A 23,665-nucleotide genomic window follows, 5' to 3' on the forward strand; every position below is an offset into this window, starting at 1 on the left:
CCTCTCCTTTATCCGCACCCAGATACGATTATGGCAAGGCACAGACTAACTATGTGAGGAAAAGGACCAGCGGGAGGCTTATCCACACTGATAGGGATGGCAGCAGATGGCTTCAGGATTTTCAGCCATTAAACCAAACCCTACTTGCAAAGGTATTCAAGCTTGGGTCGTGGCAGTGAGGGGGCCAACATTTTTCCACTAGGCCACCAGCGGTTCGGATGACATATGAAAAGGCATTAGAGTTTATCTCAGTGTCACACTATTTTTACACACGGAGCCAGCGACACTGATTTGCATAGTGCATTGTGTTCTGCATTGAGATAGGGTAAACCACTTCTCCTCCTTGGCGTCAATAATATTGCCAAAGACAGAAACAGAAAACAGAAAGTCAAACTATTTTATGTACATGTTAAACCGCAACCGCAGAAAGCAGAAAAAACTGCACTATGAAAATCAGTGTTTCTAGTAAGGCGGGTTAAAAGCATGTGATAATGAGATAAGCTCAAATGCTTTTTTGTTTTTTATTTATAGTGGAAATGCGTCATCACCCTCACCGCCGTTACCCAAGTTCTATTCTCGTTGCAAACAATATTTTAAGATTTTAATCAGCCACATTTATCGAATGATCAAACACCACCCTCAGTTTATTGTGTTAAAGTCTGGTGGGTCTTGTGTATAATAAAATATTTGACAAAAGACTATTTTAGGGGGGGGGTGCCATTTAATCCTGTGTACCTTACAGTTGCGGAAAATACAGTTAATAAGACTTTATTAATTAAACTAATGCGGTAAAGTGAATGCACATGATTTTAGGTGTAGAAATTGGTGTTGATATTATACAACTCAGTAGTAAGCCCAGATGAGGATTTTGCCCGGATAGATTGTCCTAGTATTGCCTTTAGCACTCACTAACGAGCTGAGCCCAATAATCGTCATCTAAGCTCTTCCACAGTTTCCCAGCATTTCCTTCTCTACCTACTCACATTAGCCACTTAGCTGCAGGTTTAGCTCACCCTAGCCTGTCCTGTCATCGTATTCCACTGTTTCTTTCTCTAACCACTCAAATGTGCCAATTGGGTGAGCCTCTATAGTTTTTGTTAGCTGTTCTGTGGAAATAAAGCTAGTCATGCAAGCGAGTGTTGCAGAGTCTGTTTATTTTTTCACGGTTTTCTTCTCTAACCACTCATGTTAGTCACTTGGCTGCAGAATGTGTCACTACCCGCTATTAATGTTAGCTGCTCCGTGTAAATAAAGCTTGCTCTAGTTGTTTTTTTTTTGGGGGGGGGTTGGTACTTAGGGAGAATCTCCAACAAGCTCTAGTAGAGAATTATTACACACTGTCACTTTAAGGAGTGTGCCTGTTTAAAAGCACCAAAGTGCTTTTTGCTTATTTGAAGGATTGAGGGGAATTTGAGTGCTTGAGTGGTGAGTAGTAATCCAAGCGTCCGAAAGTTAGCGGAAAAGTAAACAAAAGGCTTAGCGGCATTACCCGTTGCCCGAGTTGCATCATTGTTTGGAATGGAGGCTAGCTAAGTTCTTTAATGAGCAAAATCAAACCCACTTAAGCGAGGCCCTTTTTTTTTCTTTTTCCGCCGCCGTAGCCATAAACTCTAACGCACTACATGACTATCAGCTCCACACATGACGTCCATAAAGCATGAACATAAAAGCAATTTCGCACATGTCAAGATGGTCCACATGATCGTCATTTGAGTGACATGAGAAAGAAAAAAGAAGAACATACATAATCTCTTCGTAGCAGTTTTGCTTCCACATGAAAGAATAAGAGAGCCATCCTCTAATTGGCATATTTATAGAAAAAAATCCTTGAAAGAGGCTCGGAATTTGTATCCGTGGCTTCGGGCTGCGTGTTACATCGCTCTCATTTTATCTTTAATTGCGGCATTAGTTGACACTGATCCGTCTTTCTTCCACTTGGGATTTTAACTCACTTTCTTATTTTTTTTCTGACCAATCCGATTGATTAAAGCATGCAACGATTTACACAATTAGTTCTGATTGGAAATCCATGCTAATTAGCCAGTGCCATCCCAAACCCCAATAATAATAATAATAATAATAATAATTTCCTTGTATTGTCATTCTGTGTAACAATGTACACAGAACGAAATGTCGATTGCACCTGACCCGTTGTAGTGAGCCGATGCAGCCGCAGCCAACAGAGGGCGCCGCCGACCACTTTTTAAGTATACTCAGATAAAAAAAATTCAAATAACAAAATAGCACATAGCAAGTACTACTTAGATTTATTTGAATAAATAACCTTAAAATGGACAACATTTTATTTAATATTTAATATTGGTGTGGTGTAGGCTTGAGCTGGTACAGTGGAGTAGCAGCTAAAGAGGAAAGAGAAGAGGATACATTCAAATTCAAATTTGAGAAAACTTTTGAATAAACTTGGTTATTTTATCGTATTAGGTCTGCATGAATAACCGAAATCTAATCGATATCGCAATGTGACTTAGTGTAACAGCAAAACACTATGATTTTATCAATGATTTATAGTTCCGGTTTGTTGATTGAGCGATGGAGCGTTTGGCCAACACAAATTGTCACGTTTGGAGGTTTAACAGTGCCGGCCAATTAGAGGCAGGTTTGAACGGCACTAACCAATAAAGGTGAGGCAAAGTTTGGGAGAGACTTTGATAGGCTGGTGTAAGCTGTCAGTCACACAGCCCTTGGACAAATGGCCACCAAAACAAACGCTAATTTATCGATTAAATCAGACTCTGAAGAAAGTCAGAAGAGCGCAAAGAAAAGCTGACCACCAGCAGGATTTTTATCACGTCCATGAATTGACTGAGGCAGCGCCGAAAGGGAAAGCCAACAGCTAGGCTAACAACTCTTAAGCCTCCACTGACGAACGTGGATGGTCACCAACAGTAGATCCATTACCCATGAAACAAATAACTTGGAGCTACTACTTGTGGAAAACGCTACATTCGCAATGACCTTGCAGAAGTGTAGCTAGCCAGACGCTCTGTAAATTGATTTCTTTACACTGAAAGGAGAAATCTATTAATTTTGTCGTACGATTATATAATAAATATTTATTCAACTGCAGTTCTGTTTTTATTTGTACATCCATAGTTGATATTTTGTTACAGTCGTATACTCTCAGTCGGAAATAACGTCATCTTAAGGTAAGTATGCATGTTGCTATGTTTAAGTTCTCCCCAAAAACAAATCAAGCACAGAAACGCGCTGTTCTTTTAAAATCTGAAATCACATTGAAATTGCAATACAGGTCTGAAAAAAAATCTCAACAAGGTTTTTTCCAAATTTGTATAATTTAATAAATATATGTTTTGACAAAGTATAACAAACGGTGTGCAAAATTTAGTGCCTCCTAATAGTACAAAAAAGTTTCATTCATTAAAAGCAAAACAAAAAATATTGATTTGAATACCAAGAAAACTAAATGAACTATAATACAAATGTTATTTTTTATAATAAATCATAGGAGGAGAAATTTGCATTTCTTTTAAAAAGTGGAATCCACTTAGGACCCCGTCATGTTTGTCCGGCAGGATGCCGCCACCCTGAGCTTTAAGGCAATGGCCCTTGCTCGCACCAGACAACACAGTGCCATCTAGTGGTCAAATATTACAATTTGGGCTTTAATGCATAAAGCTCCTTTGAAGTATGTGACAGATTCGATGTTTGGTGTCTGGGGTTAAACGAAATCAGCTCACTTAGAAAATCCATAAAACACTGTTTTCTTCTCTTTTCCTACGGGTCCAAAACTCTCATTAGCCAAAATATATCTGATAATGAGTCAAATGCTGCCACACTAAAATATTCATTCATCTGACACTGCTTGTTAGAAAGATTCCAAACATGTATAAGAATTTCTGTAGCCCTTACGTGAATATGTCAATGCTAATACAATTGACGAGTGTCTTAACTGTGGCAAAATGTGTTACTTTTTTTTAGACATTTCCCCGCTGATTCTGCCATGATCGTGATCTTACTCCACAGCGTCAGGGGGAGTCTTGTTCATCCATTCATGTGCATCACTAATTACATGAAGAGTCATTTAGCTACCGAAAACTTGACAGGATGATCCGCGGGAAGGGCCATCCGTCTTGCAAAACAAAAATAACGAATCGCAATTTATTCAAAGCCGCTAGAAGTCCGCAATTCACGGTAGAACTTCAACTATTCATATAGAATGTGGCCACAGTATTGTTAACTTATGTGCCTCCGTCATGTTTTGTGAAAACGGGAGCTTCGACTGTAGTCTGCAGCACAAGCCTGATCTCTTTGGCTTTGTTGTGACAAGAAATGTCCATTAGCCGCTAGGTTAGCGCCACTGCACCCTTGAAGAGCAGCTCTCGCTGGAGAAAGCTTGTGCATTAACACACTTGGGTGGGCCTGTTGCTATGTAGCGAGTGGGGAACGACGAAATACACACCGTGCAACAATGTCTCCGTCTCACGCAACTTTCAAAATCAACGCTCAACCTGATTCTTGCTACTAGAAGCTTCTGCCACTTCTTGTGGACTACAGCCTCAACATTCTGATCAAGTGCTCATTACAAGCTGTCAACATATAGACCATTCGCTTCTCCTACACTGGAGTTATCAACACAGCCTAGAGAATCATAGGCGGCCCTCTCCCCAGTTGCCAAGTTGAAAAAAAAACGAATTGCACCAATTTTATCTATGAGCAGCCATGGGTATAAATGCGGTCTACTGCTACTACTACTGTGTTTACACTATGAATGATTAGCTAAACAACACCTCCACCAATGGTAAATAAAGTCCAAGTGTACAGGGTAAAGGATTAAACACATGTTTTTCTTTGAACAAGCGCTTCATAAACAATATTTCCTTATTGTACTTTGTTAGTGTTGTTATGTATGTTATATTTGGTTATTTAAGCAGAAGAAATCTCAACACTTTTAGATAGAAACATAAATTATACTTTTTTTTACTACATTTCCCATGATGCTTTCAGTCAGAAACAGGAAACACAAACTCACTTCCCTTAGTTTAGGGGTCGGAATCATGGTGCATGCAAAGCCGTGACGATACTGATTTCTACCAGGGTTCGGTCCAGTATATAAAGGGCACAAACTTGACTTCACTTATCAGTGAAAGCGTCACACCAACAGTGTTTGTTGCAAGGCCATTCTTAGCACGTGCAAACTTGGGGCATCACCGTATAAATGATAGGGCACAGTCTCAACTACGGTTTACAATCAAGACCCCCTTTATATGCAAATTCATTAAACAATGTTGTTCATTGTTGAGACACTTGGAAAGCCACAGAAAAAAGCCTAAACACCCAGATGCCCTAGTGAAGCACCCAGGGCAATTTCATTGGGCTGGGATGGGCGAGCTATACACACGCATTCTCCTCGCCCAGCAGCGTCTGCATTGAAGGTAAATACGTTGGCATCCTCGTTTGCAGTATTTTGTGACGTTTTTACAAAATAACTTTGCTCGCGTATTGTTTTCAAATCATTATTTAGGACAAAACTAGGCTCAGCACTCGTAAGTAACTATGAAGGGAAGACAAGTTTAAGTGGTATATTCTGTTTAAATAGGACAGAGGCACAGTTATTATGATTTCATACAGTTTATCAAACATCGCACAGAGAAATAAAATGTGCTGAATATTGGGCTTGTCTGGCGAGAATGTTTGATGGTTTTGTTGAATTGCATCTTAAATATATGGTATGGATCTCTCTCTCTTCCCAAAACGTTTTAATGGCTCTAAGGGTCAAGCAGGTTCCCGGCCCCTGCCTTAGATTATAAAGTTACAGAGAACACAAAATGCATAACTACTTATGTATTTAATTATTTCGTTAAGTCTATTTTTCTAAGGACAAAATGGTTTGGTTAACTAACAAGATTATACACCTCTAAACTATGTTTTCAAAAATGTTATGATATTTCCCTCCACTGTTTTATCAAAAAATTATCCATCTGGCCATCCATCTCCTCAGAATAATTTGGTGAGGGTTTTTATTTGAAGATAAATAATTCCAAAGTGTTTTTAGAGAAGAATCAAATTATACAGCATAATAATGTGTCACAGTTGCCATGGCAACCAATTAGCCTCGCCCATGGGTCACGGTTGCCATGGCGCCTCATGGGCCCCGCCCATGTGGCGCCAACCGCAGCTTGTTGATGGATTGGCTCCCTGTCAGTATTTAAACTCTGTCCTTTCAGTCCCCTTTGGTCGGTCCGTCTGCGAATCTCTGTTTTTACACAGCAAGCCCTTTCCAATCCCGATCACGTTTTTGTTTTCCTATCCTGGCTACTGACTCGTTTTTTTTCCCGTTCTAGACACCGCCATCGCTCGCCACGGAAATACCACTTACGCGTCCGAGCCACCTGTTCCGCGCGACCAGCGATCTCCGGATTGCGTGTGCAATCCTTTCCCTTCTTCCCAATAAAACTGTGAGTAACGTTACGCGAGTGGGTCCTGTTTCCGTTCTGGTCCTGACAATAATGTGTATTTTTCTTGGTTGACAATATAATCTGCGCGGCAAAATTAACTTTTTTCTTTTGCTGTCAATGGGCGGCCATTGTGATTGAAAATGACATCACAGTTGCCCAGGCAACAACTAATCAAGGCACATGTGGTTTTAGATTACTTTTTCGTTGTCAATGGGCGGCCATTTAGTTCGGAAATGACATCATGGAAGCTCAGGTAATGACCAATCTAGATCTAAAATGGGTTTGTAGTATAAAGGTTAAAAGTGAATTATTCGCAACATCTCTATCAAGTATGTGTTCACAATGCCCGAGTTTAAAGAGCCCTTATGCTTCGTTTTCCATTGCGCCTAAATATGATAATAATATGATAATCAAGTGTAACAGGAAAATGATCGGTGTCGGTTTCTGCTAATCATCTGGCAGATTCCCTTAGCATAACACAATTGAGAGTGACAAACATATTGTGCCGTGTTAGCTTGAAGAATAAGGAGTCGCGCATTCATTTTTAATTCATAGCAATCAAAAATGCCGTTTCTACCTCCGCCCCCTTTCCAGATGTAAGCACGCTTCACTGTAAAATTCTCTAAAGGGGTCAGGTTCAACTCTGTGTTGAATCTCGCCTCATTTGCATAAATTGCCTCTGAGAGAATATATTACGTGACAGCTATATATAAATAAATACAAAAGATGCATTTGGGTCGAGACGATGCGGAAATATTCATTAAAGGGAAACAATCCCCACTCAATTAAAATTAATTCCGTTTTCATTTATGCAAGCGAGTTGTTACATTTTTCAATATTTCTTTTTTAAATTGCCACCGAGGAGCTCGGATGAGTCGGTGGCACTGATTGGACGATTGGTCGCCCGTCCCTCCCCTGATGTCCATAGTGGATGATAGGGCTCCAACAATCAGTCTGTTGGGGGTCTTGTGTCCCTCCTTCCACTAGAGGGCACTAACCGGGTTTGAAACTGGGCACAGGTGTGTCCAATGACCACACACCTGTTTCTATTTATCTTGACCCTTTAGAATGACATTTTGGACAACGTAAGTCATTGGGTTATTTTCGTTTCCGCTGTCATTGCTACCTCTGATTTGTTTTTAGTTTCCTGTTTCTGTGTCAAGACCAGAACGGAGACAGGACCCACTTGCGTATGTTTCTCTTAGTTTTACTGGGAAGAAGGGAAAGGATAGTACACACGATCCGTAGATTGCTGGTTGCGGGGAGCAGGTTGCTCAAACGTGGAAGTGGTATTTTAGTGGCGAGCGATGGCGGTGTCGAGAGCGGAAAAAAACAGATCAGTAGCCGGGATGGGGGAGCAAAATCGTAGTCAAGCTGGGAAACAGACGGGGAATCAGAACAGGAGAGATTCAGGGTCGAAGAGCTTGCCTAGCGTAAGCTGAGGTTCGCTGACGGACTGACAACCGGTGACAGGAAGATGGGGGTATAAAAAGTGACAGGTAGCCAATCAGCGTCCGAGGCAGTTGGCGCCAAAGAGGCAGGCTCAGGTGCCTCGCATCAGTAATCATTACATTCTGGGTTCAACATTTTGTTGATTTGCTGCTAATTTTGTTTGTTACTTTGTTTTCTTGCCTTTCCACTGCAATCCTAGGTTGTTCTATGTTCTGGTTTGTTGGACATTTTGTTAGTAGTTGAGTGCCCACTTGTTCATTTGCTACTTTGTTCCTTGCATGTCTCGTTTCCCGTTTTAGTCTTTGTTTCTGGTTTGGATTTAGTAAGTTTGATTTTGTTTGGACATGTCGTTTGTTCTCTGCCCCCTTGTTCATGTTTTATTTTTCTTGGTTTGTTAATAAATACCATCCTTATTTTGAGCTTCCCCGCCTCAGTTCCTGCTTCCATGCATTTGGTTCCATCTCCTCAGTCAATATTGTCAGCAAAAATCGATAAGACAAATAGTTTATAGTTATAGTTAATAGTTTACTTTATTCGGGGATGAATAAAGTATCTATCTATCTATCTATCTAGTTGACAATGAATCGACTATTGTCGCCAGACATTGTTTTTCCAATCGAATGAGGCATGTTATATCAGTGTTTTTCAACCTTTTTTGAGCCAGGGCACTTTTTTTTACATTGGAAAAATTTTGCGGCACACCACTTACCAAAAATGCTATAAAATGACACTGAACAGTATGTTTAATTACGATATAATTTATGATACCCCCTGTTTTTACAGCACAGACACTTGACAATGACATAGTATTTGCAGAAAATGATTCATAAATGTTTTATAAAATTTAAAATTTTAAAAAGTGACATTGGATAATTTTTCATGGCACACCTGACAATCTCTCACGGCACACTAGGGTGCCGCGGCACAGTGGTGGAAAATCACTGTGTTACATGATTATAATCTTTACATTGAGTCACTGAAGTGTAATAGCGTATCTGTCTTGAGCGCTTCAATACAGAAATACGGTTGACCAAAATTTGGAATGTTTGGGAGCGTTTTAGCCTAGATACGGCCAATAAAAAACACACTTTTCAAGGTTTACAAAGCAGAACTTGTGAATCACGACAGTACTTGGTGATGCACAAACATTTAAAGAGAAGAGTCGGACAGTTGAAGAAGCCTGACTAGCACTAAAATTCAAGTGACGTTGAAGCCAATACAAATTTGATGACATTCATTGTACATGTTATACCTTTATGTCTTGCTATAAAAGAGAGTTTGACAATTATTATGCCAGACTATTGAGAATTGTTAAGTGTGTTCAGTTCATTGTTACAGGCCTTGCAGTTTACCACTGAATGCACTTCACAAAATGCACATGGAGTGTGTTTTATTTCCTGTTCTATTGCTGCTAATGAGCCTTTTTTGGTTTGATTTGACTTTATTATTTATTTCCCCGTAAACAATGGAAAAGAGGTTTATTCCTGTCCCAACTGACAGAGCACTGTGCCTAATTGGTTTTAAATAGGGCTTGTTTATTTAATTTTTGTACAAATCCGCAGTGTGTTCAATAAAAGATGTATTTTCCATTGTATCCATTTTTCTTGTGTTTATTATAATTAGCCACAAAATTAAACGAACTTCCTACTTAAGAGAAGAAAGAAAAAAAATATCTGATTAATCGAGTAATGGTGACGATGAGCTCCACATCAAGGTCGCGGTAGGAATTGGATTATTTCTTTGGTCTTGACTGTGGAGTACTAAACTTTGAGCACATAACCATGGATTTGGGATAGCCTAAATTGGAGAACGTCTAAGTTGTTGTGTCTTTGCTTATTTGCTGAACCCTCTTTATCTGAACTGTATTGGTGTATTAATAGTCTGTAGTCTGTACAGCCCTTTGTTACCTCTTGTGATTAAAGCCTCTACAAATAAACATGGCTTAAAAGCCGTTGACTAGTTTACTATTGAAATAGTTGTTATTTGCAGCCCTAGTGGAGGATCGGCGCATCAACAATGAGATAGCGTTTCAGTGTCACTGTCCTGGGGGATTATGAGCTCAGGGAGTTATCAAAGGCTTAGTGGCGCTGATTTTCAAGTGACCCGGTGTGGACCACCACCGAGCCAGAAAATCTTCACCTCTGCAGATGCGCCTGACCTGCTAGCATAGGCTAAGCTAAGCCATCGGGACATGTGTCGAGAGGTCAACGCCTCACCATGAGATCCACAAGATTTTCTGACCGTATTTGTCGGTCTATAACTCGCATTGTTCTTTATCTAAAAATAACTCAAGTTTGGTTGTGCGTTATACATGAAGTTTCAAGGTAGTATTGAATTGAAATAAATTGTCGTTATTGTCATTGATATCAATGTTGTAAAAATCGTATGCAGAGATTTAACATGGCTCTCTAGCATAATCAACATAAACGAGTGATAAAGAGTGAAAAAAGAAAAATGAGAATGACATATGAAATCCTTGTCACAGCACCATGCAAATACAGATATACTATTGGCTGAACTACCTCCCACAACGGCTTTTTCATTCAGTTCAGGATTGTGTGCGCTTTGTAAAGACTTGGTGAAACAATACTGTATTTTTGGACCGTATGACAATTCATTGTATTCTATTTATTGCCTGAGGGTACCACATTTTGCAGTGATTATAGAGGAAGAAGCAAAAACATGATAAACATGAAAACAAAAGTTGCTAAGATCAATAAATACAAAGAAGGCACATAAACAATCAATGATCGGGACTATGATTAAAAATGAGGACGTGATTAAAGCAAGGCAATTCGATTGCATGACAATCCTTGCAAATGGAAGGTTTAAAATGAGATGAATTATTTTGAGTCTGCTAGCTCTTCCACTGTCTGCACCCTCCTCCACTGTCTGCACCCTCCTGCTACTCCACTCTACCAGCTAATATTTATTTCTAATGTTATTTATTCCTTAACACGTATAATACTAGGAGCAGGCCAACAGACAGAAAAAAACATACTAGGAGTGATCAACACAGCCCAAAAAAACATCGGCTGTTCTCTGCCCAGTCTAGGACAGCGCAAGCTTTCGATACTGTAGCAGAGCCATTCACATTATAAAAGACAACTCCCACCACATTTTTGTAGCTAGGACAAACAGGCAGACAGCTCATTTCTAGGGCCATTACCACCCTTGACAAATGCTGTGAAAACATATCTTGTTTTTGTGTTTTTTCTCTTTTTATTTTTGCTAAATACTGTGAAACTGTAAAAAATAATAAACACTATTGCACGTAACTGGGAAAATATATAACTTGTGAATTATATTGGGTTTTTAAATTGCTGCTGCTAATGTTATTGCGCTTATTTTCATTGCCCTATTATGCATTTTTATTTCCATTACCTTATTATTATAACTTGAGCGAGTTTTTATTAAGCACTACTTTGTAATTATTTCCTTTTGCCTATTGATCCTGATTGTCTTTTATCTTTTACATGTTTTACCCTGGGGTACCATGTCTACTCTTGTTGCATACAATGTTTCACAATGGTGACAATAAAGACACTTCTATTCTATACATAAGTATGATCTTACAGATTCTTTTGATATTCACATTTTATTTTTATCTGGGGTACCAGAGGGATCCGAGAGTTCTAAATCTCAGCCTTAATATTCATTAGTTTTTGTAGCTTCCTTCTGGTACCCCAATTAAAAACATTAATATTACAAAATAATATATGGTAGTTCCTTTGTGCATTACGTTCTACAGAAGCTAGTTGATGAACATAAATATAAAGACTGTGGGGCAGCACGGTGGGGCAGTGGTTAGCGTGTGTGCAGCACAGTTCTGAGGTTGTGAGATCAAGCCCTCCTGTGTGAGTTTGCATGTTCTCCCCGTGCTTGCGTGGGTTTCCTCCGGGCACTCCTCCCATATTCCAAAAACATGCATGTAGGGTTAATTGGACAGTCCAAATTGTCCCTAGGTGTGAATGAGCGAGTGCCCTGCGGCAGGCTGGCAACCGGTTCAGGGTGTCCCCTGCCCACTGCCCGAAGATAGCTGGGATGGGCTCCAGCAACCCCGCAACCCTACTGAAGATAAGCGTTGCAGATAATGGATGGATGGATAAAGACTGTGAGCTTTACTTTGGACTCCCACATCATTTTAAATGTAAAGAGCAAGAGTGGTCTAGGGCAAACCACAACATTTCTTAATGTCCTCTGAGTGTTACAACTATAATACATTTAAAATTGATGCGAAGTCGAGTTGTGCCAACGATGACCGTCCTCAGTCCTCATTAAAGCAGAACTTTTTGCATGACGGCAGTTCACAATTTCCCTGATTGGGGCTGGAGGAAGGCCATCATTTGCAACCGAGCGTTTTCTGGCTTCTGACCTCGCAGGAAGTGAGTGGGGAGCATTGACTCTGGCTGCCCAATAAGAATGCTCTAATGCTAACAGGCTAACGAGGCCCCTCTCCGTGACCTGCCTCACCTCTGGAGGACCCCATTATGGGAAGCATGAGGAGATCTGGGGCCTTTTTCCTCATGCGACCCCCCCGCCCCCTAAAAAAAAGCAGCCTTCTACAAAATTAACCCATGCTGTTCTACAAAGTACGTATCAACGCTGTCAAGCTTTGGTACAATGACAAATGATGATTCAGTTATTTATCCATCTATTTTTGTTTTTTGTTTTATTTAATATTTCTTATCTTTATACAATAAACCTTAACTTATTATGTTAAACTGTGTTATCTTATCTTTTTAGTTTTCTTGCAAATCCAGGATAGCACTTATTGACTTTGTTGTGCATTTCACATGACACCATGATAATGCATCCTATTCTATTGTATGCACTGCACATATTTTCTACAAGGCCACAGTGGAAAGCATTGAAAAACCAAAACAGAGAGTCATCAACACAGCCCAGAAAATTATCGGCTGCCCTCTGCACAGTTAGAGCCAACAACATTATAAAGAACTCCTCTTAACCTGGTCACCACTTATTTGACCTGCAGTGTGTATTATTCGACCACCAGATGTCTCTGTATGGTGTGGTGGGACTGAAAACGAGTGCTAAAAAGCACAAGGAAGAATACAAACTATGAAGACTCAAAGAGACCAAAAAGAACAATTTTTCTACTCTTTATTTTGCCTTTCACAAGGTTTTTGGTTTTGAGGGGTATCCTTAGTGGCAAGATGGCCAACAATTAGTGAGTCTCATGTTATGTAATGAATACAAATGTCTTGAACTAGAACAGGTGTCATCCATGAAAGAGCCATGATAGACTAAAAAATAAAAAACAATAAAAAGAGCATTGTATAAACCTTTTTTTTTAACATAAAAAGTCGATTTATTCAGAAAAAATACTTGTTAAGTATTTATTCTAAACATTTTATAGCATTTGAAAATGTTAAGAATATTTTTTGTTTTTGTCCAACTACAGAAACCATAATAAAATACAAATATTTTCCACTTAATCGGTTTCCAAGCATTTTTGAAAAAGCTCCATGGAGCCACCTGAGCTAGGAGTACTAAAAAATGGAGGTTTATACGATAGTTGATGTATTTTCTTATCATTCAAATCAATATTTCTTTTCAATTGAATCAAGTTGTTTTTTTCATTAGGAGGAGCTAAAAAAATAAGCAATATCCCGTTAAGTCTTTATTACGTGTTTATCCTGGAATGCCTTGTCTAATCTCCTTGTAAACAATCTTTACTGCTATCAATGATAATAAAGACAATTCTAAATGTAAAAGATCTATAAAGAGAAACGGCAGGACTGCAAAAGTATGTTGCAGAATTTAAGTCTAATAAAAGAAAAAAAGAAAAGGGGAGCCAGTAATAAGCACAAGGAGCCAAGGCCCGCCCCCTTTCCTCCCCCAGGCAGAATTGATTGGGTCATTGGGAGCCTCCAAACGGGGACCATATGCCAATCGTGCAATCAGACGGCTGAGTTCATCAGGAACAAATTAGCACTGCTTTTTCCTATTGGCTGCTGCGTTTGAGGGCAACTCAGACATTCCTGCGGATAATCTTTTCCATTCCTCGGCGAGGAACGAGCCAATCGGAGGACAAGGCTGGCTTTGTGAACGCTTGCTTGCAAGAAGTCCTGTTTTCATTGTACTCACTTTTTTTTTTTTACGCACACCTCTTTCAACACAAATCCAGAAAGAAAGACATTCGGTTTTCTTGCTGGTTGAATTTCAAATTGGCAAGCATTTTTATCCCCCCCAGGAAACAACATCCCCGCCTTATGATGTCTCAACTTTATGGTGTGGAATAACGGCCCTCTTTATGACATTTTCCCTATCATACGACCTCAGTTTTTTTTCAAGATTCCTTTATGATGATCTTCTTTTCTAATACCGTCCAGGATACAACGACCTCGTCATACGATATTTTCACTTTGCAGTGTGGAATGAGATGTCTATTCAGCCCCTCTTTACAGCGTTTCCCCCACTATACCACATAAAAACAACTTATTTTGCATGTCCAAATATACAGTAACGTTGTGATGATTTGGTTTTCAAATACAGTTGACTCTTCAGGATACAAGATCAAGTCAAGTCATGTTTATAGGGAGTCTCAAGGGGCGGCACAGACTATAGATTATTGCAAACTCCAGACGATTATGACACCATCCCCTGATCTAAAACCTACATAAGGGCAAGGAAAAACTCAAAACCTCAACATGAGGAAAATGAAGAAACCTTGAGAAGGGACCGCATTCAGCCTCTCTTTACAGCATTTCCTCCACTACACCACATAAAAGTAACTTATTTTGCGTGCCCATAAGCACTTAGAAATCCTCTGTGTGGATCTTGTTTTAAAATATACAAGACCTTTTACCTACCGCCTCCACCACCACCCTGCCCACAAATGACAACACGTGGTTTTGAATAAGATGTTTTTTCAGCCCCTCTTTATGGCATTTTCCATGTACACCACATCAAAAATTCCTTTGAACAGATCTTGTTTTGAAATAAAGAAAGGCCCTGAGATACAATGTCCCTGGCCTTTTGGAATTTTTTAGATTTATGATGTGGAATGTTTCTTTTTTTGCCCCACCTTATTTCATTTCCCCCACTGTACCACATCAAAAACGACCTAGTTCCCATGCCCGAAAATGTATAAAATTTCTCGGTCCAAATCTTGTTTTTTAATACATTACATCCCCCAAAATACAACCGCCCCACTTAAAGATACACTGTATTGTGTGGAATTGGAGTTTTTTCGGCCCCTGTTTACGGAATTCCCCTGCCATACAACATAAAAACAACTTGTTTTGCATGCCAAAAATTGTATAAAATTTCTTCATGTGGATGTCAGTTTTAAAGACAGTACACCCCAGGGATCGAACGTCCTCAACCTATGACATTTGCACTTTAAAGTGTGGGATAAGATGGTTTTTGGGCCCATTTTTCGTCATTTCCCCCACTATAACCACATCAAAAATGACTTGTTATGCATGCTTAAAAACGTAAATACAGACGCTGCCCAACTTACAAACGGACGATCGTTCGTAAGTTGAATTTGTTCATAAGTTGCTTCAGTGCTATGTTTTGTATGTTTAGTATGTGGGTTTATATAAGTATGTTTAAGGCTTGTATAAATAACCTGTATGGTTTTGTACTAAAAAAATAAACATTTCATAAAATAATATGCTCTATAGAGGTAAATAAAGTTGAGTTTAACTTACTTTAGGAAGATGCACCTCTGTGGTAAAAAGTGGCCGAAAAAAAGGGGTCCGACCATTTTCTCAACCCCATCAAGCTTTCTTATTCCACTTTCATTTCAAAAGAAACGGCTTGCCTCTTGTTTACACTGCACACCAACCATATTGAATGGATGCATTAGATATTAAACCATAAAAGTTCATAGCACGCTGGAGATACTGTATAGACGATTCACACATGAACTAGGAAGAGGAAGCAGATTTCTTCTTCGGAGTGGATGCTGGGTGACTTCTCACAGCGCCACACACCGGTAGGGGCGGAAAGAAGCACTACAATACTGTCCTGTACTTGGAAAAAGGTGCACACAACCCAAAATCTAACTTATAGCAATGTCCCGAAAAGAAAAGTACCGTTTTACGTAAGTTGAATGGTCGTAAGTATGGGAGCGTCTGTAAAATTAATTTGTACAGATGTTGTTTTCAAATATACTTCAAAATATACTTCAAATATACAGGACAAAGTGTTTTCCGCTTTGCAACATTTTCATTTGATGCAGTGAAAAAAGATGGATTTTTGAAAAATATTAAATGCATACATTATAAATGACATGTGGGTATTGTGTTCATCGTACGTTGTCAAAAATGTATAATCATTGCCGCACATATTGAGCGGATTAATATCGTATCCCGGGGTCTACTGAGGTCTTATTTACTTCAGTTCAAGCGAAATTCATGCACTTTTAAAACGGCTACAAATCAAAGCATTGGAAGAGTTCGGTTTCAGGTTGCATTCGAGTGCGGTCTCGTTCACTGGAGCTCCAAAGTGAAAAAAACCAACGTTTGTGTGTACTTTCCTTTCAGCTAGCAAGTATTCAACCCGGCAGGCAGCAAAAATCCAAAGCTTTTTTCCTTCTTTTTTTTTTGAGTAAAAATGCAAATGTGAACCCTGAGCGAACCGGACCCTATGTGCGCTCACAATGTATCTTCTTGACTTTGATCTGGACAAGACTACTGAATTACAAGCGTGAATTACCCACCAAAAGTCCAGGAAGGATAAGGTGGATTTTTTTTTTTTTTTTCCCGCTAGCTGACAAGTTTCAGCACGATCGGCGAGGTGTGCTCATATTCCGGACGCTTATTCCCGATTGGCCTGCACGAAAAATCCCTGCGATTGTAACTGTCATGGACGATCGTCAAAAGGGATGCACCCCAATGAAAATTTAAAACCAAAACCCAAAAATGTGTCAACTTTAAAGGGACAGTGTCTAATATTAGACCATTTGATAAAAGAAGAGAGTGCTACAAAGCACAAGCAAATTTACAAACTTCAGAGACTCAAATTGACTGAAACGCATTATTTTTCTTCTCATTTTCTTGACGAGCCTCTTTGAGGTTTTTGGGTACCTGTAGGAGCAAAATGGCCGACAATCACGTCAGATTTCCTCCAGGTGAGACGCATGTGGTGTCAAATAAATGCAGATTTCTCCACATATGAGTATTAAAAAACAAAGAAGCTGGTTCACATATTATTCAAATCAGCGCTTTTTTAAAATAAATATTTGAAGATTTTATTTTTTTACGACTAAGAGCTGCAAAATAATAAACAATGTACCTTTAATCAAAATAGCAAACGTCGAAATAAATTAGGAAAATATAAAAGTTAAACATTTATTTTGCCAGAGGTTTTTCCCCTTTTTTCCTTTCTTCTATTGTTACCTTTTTTCTTTCTCCCCCTTCTGCTACTTTTTCTCATTTTGTCTCATTGTTTCCCTTTTTTCATCTCCTTATTTCTTACTTTATTTGTCCCCCTTTTAATGCATTTCCCTTCTGTTATCTCTGTGATTTGTTAATATTTTTTTCTGTTATTTCCTTTTTTGTGTCCTTTTTTGTAGTGTTTTCTTTTTTTTTCTTGTTTTACCCTTTTTCATTATTTTTCTCTGACAGAACCCTCCCGTTTTGGCCATTTTTCTTATTATCATTGTCCCCTTTTAATCGTCTTTTTCCTTCTGTTCTCTTTTTTCATTTTTCCCCTTTTTTATTATATCCTTTTTTGTCCCTTTTCCAAAGGTTTTCTCATTGGTTTTTTTTTATTGTTTCCCCTTTATCGTTCTTTTTGCTGACAGAACTACAGTTTCAGCCTAACTCTTCTTCCTTTTTGTGCGCAAAAAACTTGGACGACCTCGACCCCTAGCTCAAGCCAGCTCCGAATGGTTCGCTTCACTCATTACATATCGTCATCACAACATCGTTCTTTCGGTGTGTTTTTTTTTTTAAACCTTTAATTTTTCATTTTAAACAAATACTATCAGTGCCAAAATAAATTGGGTGCATCCCTAATCTTCAAGTTTGCTGCAAAACAGCAAGCACTTGCTCAGAAACTGTATTTGAGGTTAGGGTCACTGAGTTGCTGCCACCTGACTTCAGTAAAGCGCCGGAAAATGTTTATTTGGACTGCTTTTAATATAGAAGCCGGGCACGTTTGTAAGAAACAAAGAATGCTTGTAAAGAAATGGAGGTAGCGGAGGGGGTGAGGGTGCAATTCACCCAGAGTCCAAACTTTTTGGAGCCTGTAATAATCACGGCTGTAATTATAGAAAGTGTTTCTATAAATCTATAAATCTTGCTTCGAGTGATTGTCCTCCAATTGGACCGCAATGACAAGCGACGAACGACGACATTTTCCGGGAAGGATTGCGATATGCTCAAGTGTGTGGCCCGATTATGCTTTCAGAGCCTTTGCATTACGGTAGAGCACCAGTATAGGGCATTAAACAGTTCTAAGGAGGGATGGCAAAAGGAAATCTTTTGGATAGGGTGCACAAACTTGGATCGCCCAAATAAAAACATAAAATAACAAAATAGTAAAAAGTAAGAGCCACTTACAGTATGTGCAATATACCTATGCAAAATTAAATAACAATATACACGTGAAGGAAAATATATATATTTTTTTCTTTGGTGTGACGTGAGTTGACCTGGTACAGTGGAGTGCCAGGTGAATGCAAAAAGACGGCTGAGTCAAATAAAAACTGATTTCAAAACTAAAAAATGAGAAAGGCAGTAGGGGGCGTAGTCCAGCAAGCCAATAGCATATCGGAATTTCCATGTTGCCGTACCGCAAACCAATAGCAGACAACATTTTACATGAGGTGGACCAATAGCATAAAGGCTTCTTAGAGACCTAACTAAATTGGGATGTCACATGTTTCTGGGCACACATAACAGTGGGGAAAATGTCTTAACAAGGGGCTGAAAATTCACCTTGTTTCACACTGCAAAGTAAAAATGTCATAAGGTGGGGTTGCCTTATAACAGGGGTCCAATGTAGTTTATTCATAGCATAGGGTCATTTAAACGTGTTTAAATACACTTTTTTGGTGAGCAACCTAATTGAGAATTTGGACCCAACTGATACTTATTTTCAGGCTCGAATTGGTATAATTTTTCCCAAGACCTAACAGCAAAAAGTCATAAATTTTCACGCCGAAAATGTCATCCATCATTCGTCTTGTCTCGGATCCAATTCGACCGGCGAGCCGTGAAAAAAATGACAGCCCTTACACGATATAAATGATAACCGGGGAAATTCCGAAAGAGTGTCTGTCATGTGGCCCCGCCCCTTAGCATGACCCCGCCCCCCCGAGTCCCGGCCACGACTTCGCGTCGACAGCCGTCGATCGGAAATGATACATTTTGGCGCGTCGAACTCTGGGATGGGATGCAAAAGGCAAATGTTTCCATGCAGTCATGCCGCTGCCGCATATTTAGGGCGGCTTCGTTTCGGCGCACCTCCGCTAGCTGTCAATCAAAGCTGGTAAACAGAACATAAATCAGAGGCAGCCTGCCCGGTGCCGTCTGAGAAAAGACGCTCAGGCAAAGCTCGGAGGCACGAGTAAGTGCATGCAACTCTTTCGCACGAGGGTTTCAGGCATAAAAAAAACATAAGACGTGAGCTACAACTGGTTTAAAAAGTGAGAACTGTTTTGATAGGTCTTTATTAAAAACACTAAATAATTAATAAGATTACATTATTCTACCATAAAAGCACTACCTCAAAAAATGAGAATACAGTGAACCCTCCATACGGAGAAAACCAGCATCTTTTTACAAATACTAGGCAATTGAATACTTTATTATACATTAAAACCAAAGAACAACTCAATGTGACTTCCCAAGCATTTGTTTAACAAATGAAAGTACTGTATAATGTACCTATAAACACTATTTTTTACCAAGAGACTGGGGACTGTTCAACCAATCAGAATACAGAACTAAATGCAAGATGAAAATCCGAGAAGCAGTGAATAGCGTTAAAGCAAGGGACTTAAGATATTTCCTGTAATACATTTAAAATATGTATACAGTTTGATTTTTTACAATTTGACTGACATATTGCAAGATGGGCAGCATGGGGTCGCAGTGGTTAGCGCATGTGGGGCACATTTCTAAAGTCTTGAGATCGAACCTCCTGTGTGGAGTCTGCATGTTCTTCCCGTGCTTTCCTCCGGGCACTCCGGTTCCCTCCCACATTCCAAAAACATGCATGTCAGGTTATTTGGCTGGTTTAAATTGTCCCTCGGTGTGAATGAGCGAGCCAATTGTCTGTCCCTGTGTGCACTGCGACTGGCTGGAAACCAGTTCAGGGTGTCCTCTGCCCACTGCCCGAAGATAGCTGGTATGGGCTCCAGCACCCCCGAGACCCTACTGAGGATAAGCGGTGCAGATAATGGATGGATATTGCAAGACTCATATCATTCTAATATTGCTGATTATTGCTTATAGCCTACTTATAGACGATTTCAAGATATTGTAAAATTTTCAGAGGCGATATTGGAGTTCTTGCCCTACTCCTTCTAATGAACTGTTTCAATACTGTTTCATAATCAACCAAATTCCCTTGTAATGGAACTAATTAAATCTTCTTGCACTTTTTTTGTAGTTTAGTGAATAATAGCAAAATATATTTTTCCCTTGAAGTGATCACAGCCCACTTTTCCTAAAATATCACATCTGGACGACTGATGTTGTCTTAATAATAATGGCTTCATTCTTTTAATCAAATTAAAACTCAGTTACTTTTAACAAAATACACAAAACTTCAAAATTGCAAGGGATAATAGTTGAAACTGTAAGGGAAAAGTGTGATAATCCATCCCCCGTAGAAAAAACGTTTTATAATTGAATTGTGGTGCACCTAAAAGAGTCCCACCCTTACTAATTGATTCAATATTTTTCTCCCTGAATTGTCATTATGACGTACCCAAAGATTCCCACCCCTATGCTAGAACAATGTCTTCCTTCCCTTTTAATTACCATATTTTCGGGTGTATAAGGCACACCGCATTATAAGCCACACCTCCTAATTCTTTGCATTTTTGTGTTTTTAGGCGTGCCTTATAGTCCGGAAAATATGGTAGTAGTTTTATTTTTCGAAGTAATTAGGTTTTGTAGGATTACCTGAAGATAGCCGACGCTGATGGAGGGAACACATGCCGCTGAAACAGGAACAGGCTTCATTGGGGCGACCTCGTTGCATAGGGGGCGCCAACGAGCACTGGGGCTTCAGGAAACCTGCAAGAACATCGGCTCGTTAGCGCCCTTCAGAATAAAAGACATCAGGAGCTGACAAGCCAACGACTACATTTACAAGCAGGTAATACTACGATGAATTGTTGACATGAAAATTGACAAATAATAAACCGGTATCTGAGAGTTCAGATTACGACGGTGATGTCGGAGCAACGTCATGAAGCAAATAGACATCGTTCACAGTACTTTTTTGGACTATATGGCGCGCCCAAAACCTTCAAATTGGCCAGAAATGTAAAACCAGTGCGCCTTATGTACCGGAAAATACAGTGGATAAAACTGGATATGCATAGTTACAATTAAATGATACTGCATTAGGTAACTGTTCTGCCTTTGAGAAACATATAGAGTGGTATTTGAGGGTCCTCTTGTGGTTAACATGATGTTTGTGGCCAAAATAAATGTTAGTGGTGAAACCAAATGTCAAAGTTAATTTTTGTTCTCTCAGATAAATCATTTAGCTCTTACTGCAGTCTCAATTGCATGCAGCTTATCATCCAGTGCGCCTTATATCTGGAATTATATTAAAAGAATGATTTTTGGGGGTGCGCTTTTTAACCCGATGCGCCTTATAATGTGGAAAATTTGGTATTTCCTGCATGGAAACATACCTCGTGAATCGCTTACTGCGTTCTTTGTCCTAAGATGTCGATTGAGCCCTTTGACCCCATCGACCCTTAGCATTTAACGCCGTCCAAGTGACCTCTGACCTCATTGCCAGTGGCAAAACATCATTATGAAACGTATGCCATTCGAGCTCAGTAAAAAATTAAATCTTAAAAAAGGAGCACAGTAGCAGAAAAAAGCTGTCCTGGACCAAATTTTGATAAATTGATCAGAATTACAATATACAGAGATGGCTTCAACCATTATTATAACAAACTTATATATTATTGTTATATACTCTACATCTCCATATTTACCACTAAACTGATGATTAGCACTTTCGGGGGAAAAAAAATAGACTTTTTATGTGAGCCAGAACAGATTAATGACTTTGCCATTATTTCTTATGTGAAAAATCAATTCAGACTATGACCAATTTATTCCTCAACCCCCAACATGGATCAGTTCAAAAGCTGAGCTACAACAATAGAGTTATTGACACAAGTTCTATAAGTTATAGAGTTGAATCCAAAGGAATTAAATCAAATTATAGCAAATCAAATTTCAGGAAAAAAAGCGGAAGACTGGATGTAAATTCCTGTTGTAACATTTGGACGAAATTGTGATGAACGATGAGACTGCTCCAGCCAATCAATAAGTTTCCAATTAAAAAGTAGTGAATGTTAAGTACTATGCAACAAAACCAGTATTCCAATTACCTTATTTTCCGCACTATAAGGCGCACCGGGTTATAGGGCGCTAGAATGGGAACGTCGACAAAACAGTCAGATAGTTCAGTCAAACTTATTACCCCCCCTTAACATTCCGAAAGCTTGCAAAGAAGCGAATACGTGTCTCAGACATGTACGGAAACAGTGTCTGTACGATGTCACCAATCACTCAAATGCATCGTTCCAAATATCATTCGAGAGGTTCAAGTCTTGGGATTCAAGAAATGCCAAACATTTCTTAGTTTCCATTTTATTTTTTGCTGGCAACTGTTTGGACAGCAAAGTAAGAATTTTATTGTGCAGGGAAACGGGTTTCTTTACTGAGCATATGACAATAAACACTTTGAATTGAATTTAGTTTAAAAATAGACTCATCACAGAAACATCAAGATCATTCTAAAACAAGATACCGGGAAAATATAAAGCCGCATAGCTCACCTAAGTTCTCTTGCAGCCATCACGTTCAATGATAATACGTAACCATGGTCTTCTTACAACCATGAGTGTAGTAAATCCAGGAGAGTAAAATATTTACAAATACAGAATAGTAAAAAATGTTTTCTCTATGCCGTAGTGCAACCCAACGTGTGATTCACATTCATTTTTTTCGGCCAATTGCAGGCTTTGTTTCGCCCCTTTAGCTTATGCAAGACTGTAAATTATAAAAAGGATCCGCCCCCTTTACCTCCGAATAACTTTAGCCAATAGTGACTGATTAAAATGATGATTGACACATTGATTATGAAATGAAACGCCGGTATAGAAATCCCAGCATACGCCACGGACTACTTCGCCTTCGGGGGAAAATCTAGTCGGCGGCTGCTTGCCTTAGTTGCAAGACTTTGCGACTTAATATTGATCCATATATAAGGCGCACTGTATTATAAGGCGCATGGTCAGCTTTTGAAAAAAATAAAGGTTTTTAGGTGCGCCTTATAGTGCGGAAAATACGGTACATGAAACAAAAAAAAACCAAGAACTAAAATAAATAAATATATTGGCCTGTAGAGGGATGTGCGCCTTGCCCAGGACACACCACAGGAAATGGTGCCCCTATGACCCTAGTGTTTAAGGGACCCAACCAACCGACCGACCGTTTTGTACATACCCATATTTAGGACTAAATTGCTGGTTAGAATCACGCTTGATTAAAAAAAAGTGGACTTTTCATATGACCCGGGAGGGAATAGTG

The 23,665-nt window shown here is 39.3% G+C and overlaps 1 protein-coding gene across 2 annotated transcripts in view; it reads right to left on the reverse strand.

The window, feature by feature from the left end:
- rxraa (retinoid X receptor, alpha a) overlaps positions 1–23,665 on the reverse strand; it is a 152,870-nt gene that overhangs the window by 79,945 nt on the left and 49,260 nt on the right. For both annotated transcript variants that reach the window (XM_088319934.1, XM_088319932.1), the window contains exon 2: positions 21,005–21,118. In XM_088319934.1, the coding sequence (XP_088176060.1) occupies positions 21,005–21,118 (114 nt within the window). The remainder of the gene's footprint in view (positions 1–21,004; positions 21,119–23,665) is intronic.

Source organism: Urocampus carinirostris, chromosome 16, assembly GCF_059441175.1.
Source record: "Urocampus carinirostris isolate Australia breed hairy pipefish chromosome 16, RoL_Ucar_1.0, whole genome shotgun sequence".
In the NCBI taxonomy this organism is placed as follows: Eukaryota; Metazoa; Chordata; class Actinopteri; order Syngnathiformes; family Syngnathidae; genus Urocampus; species Urocampus carinirostris.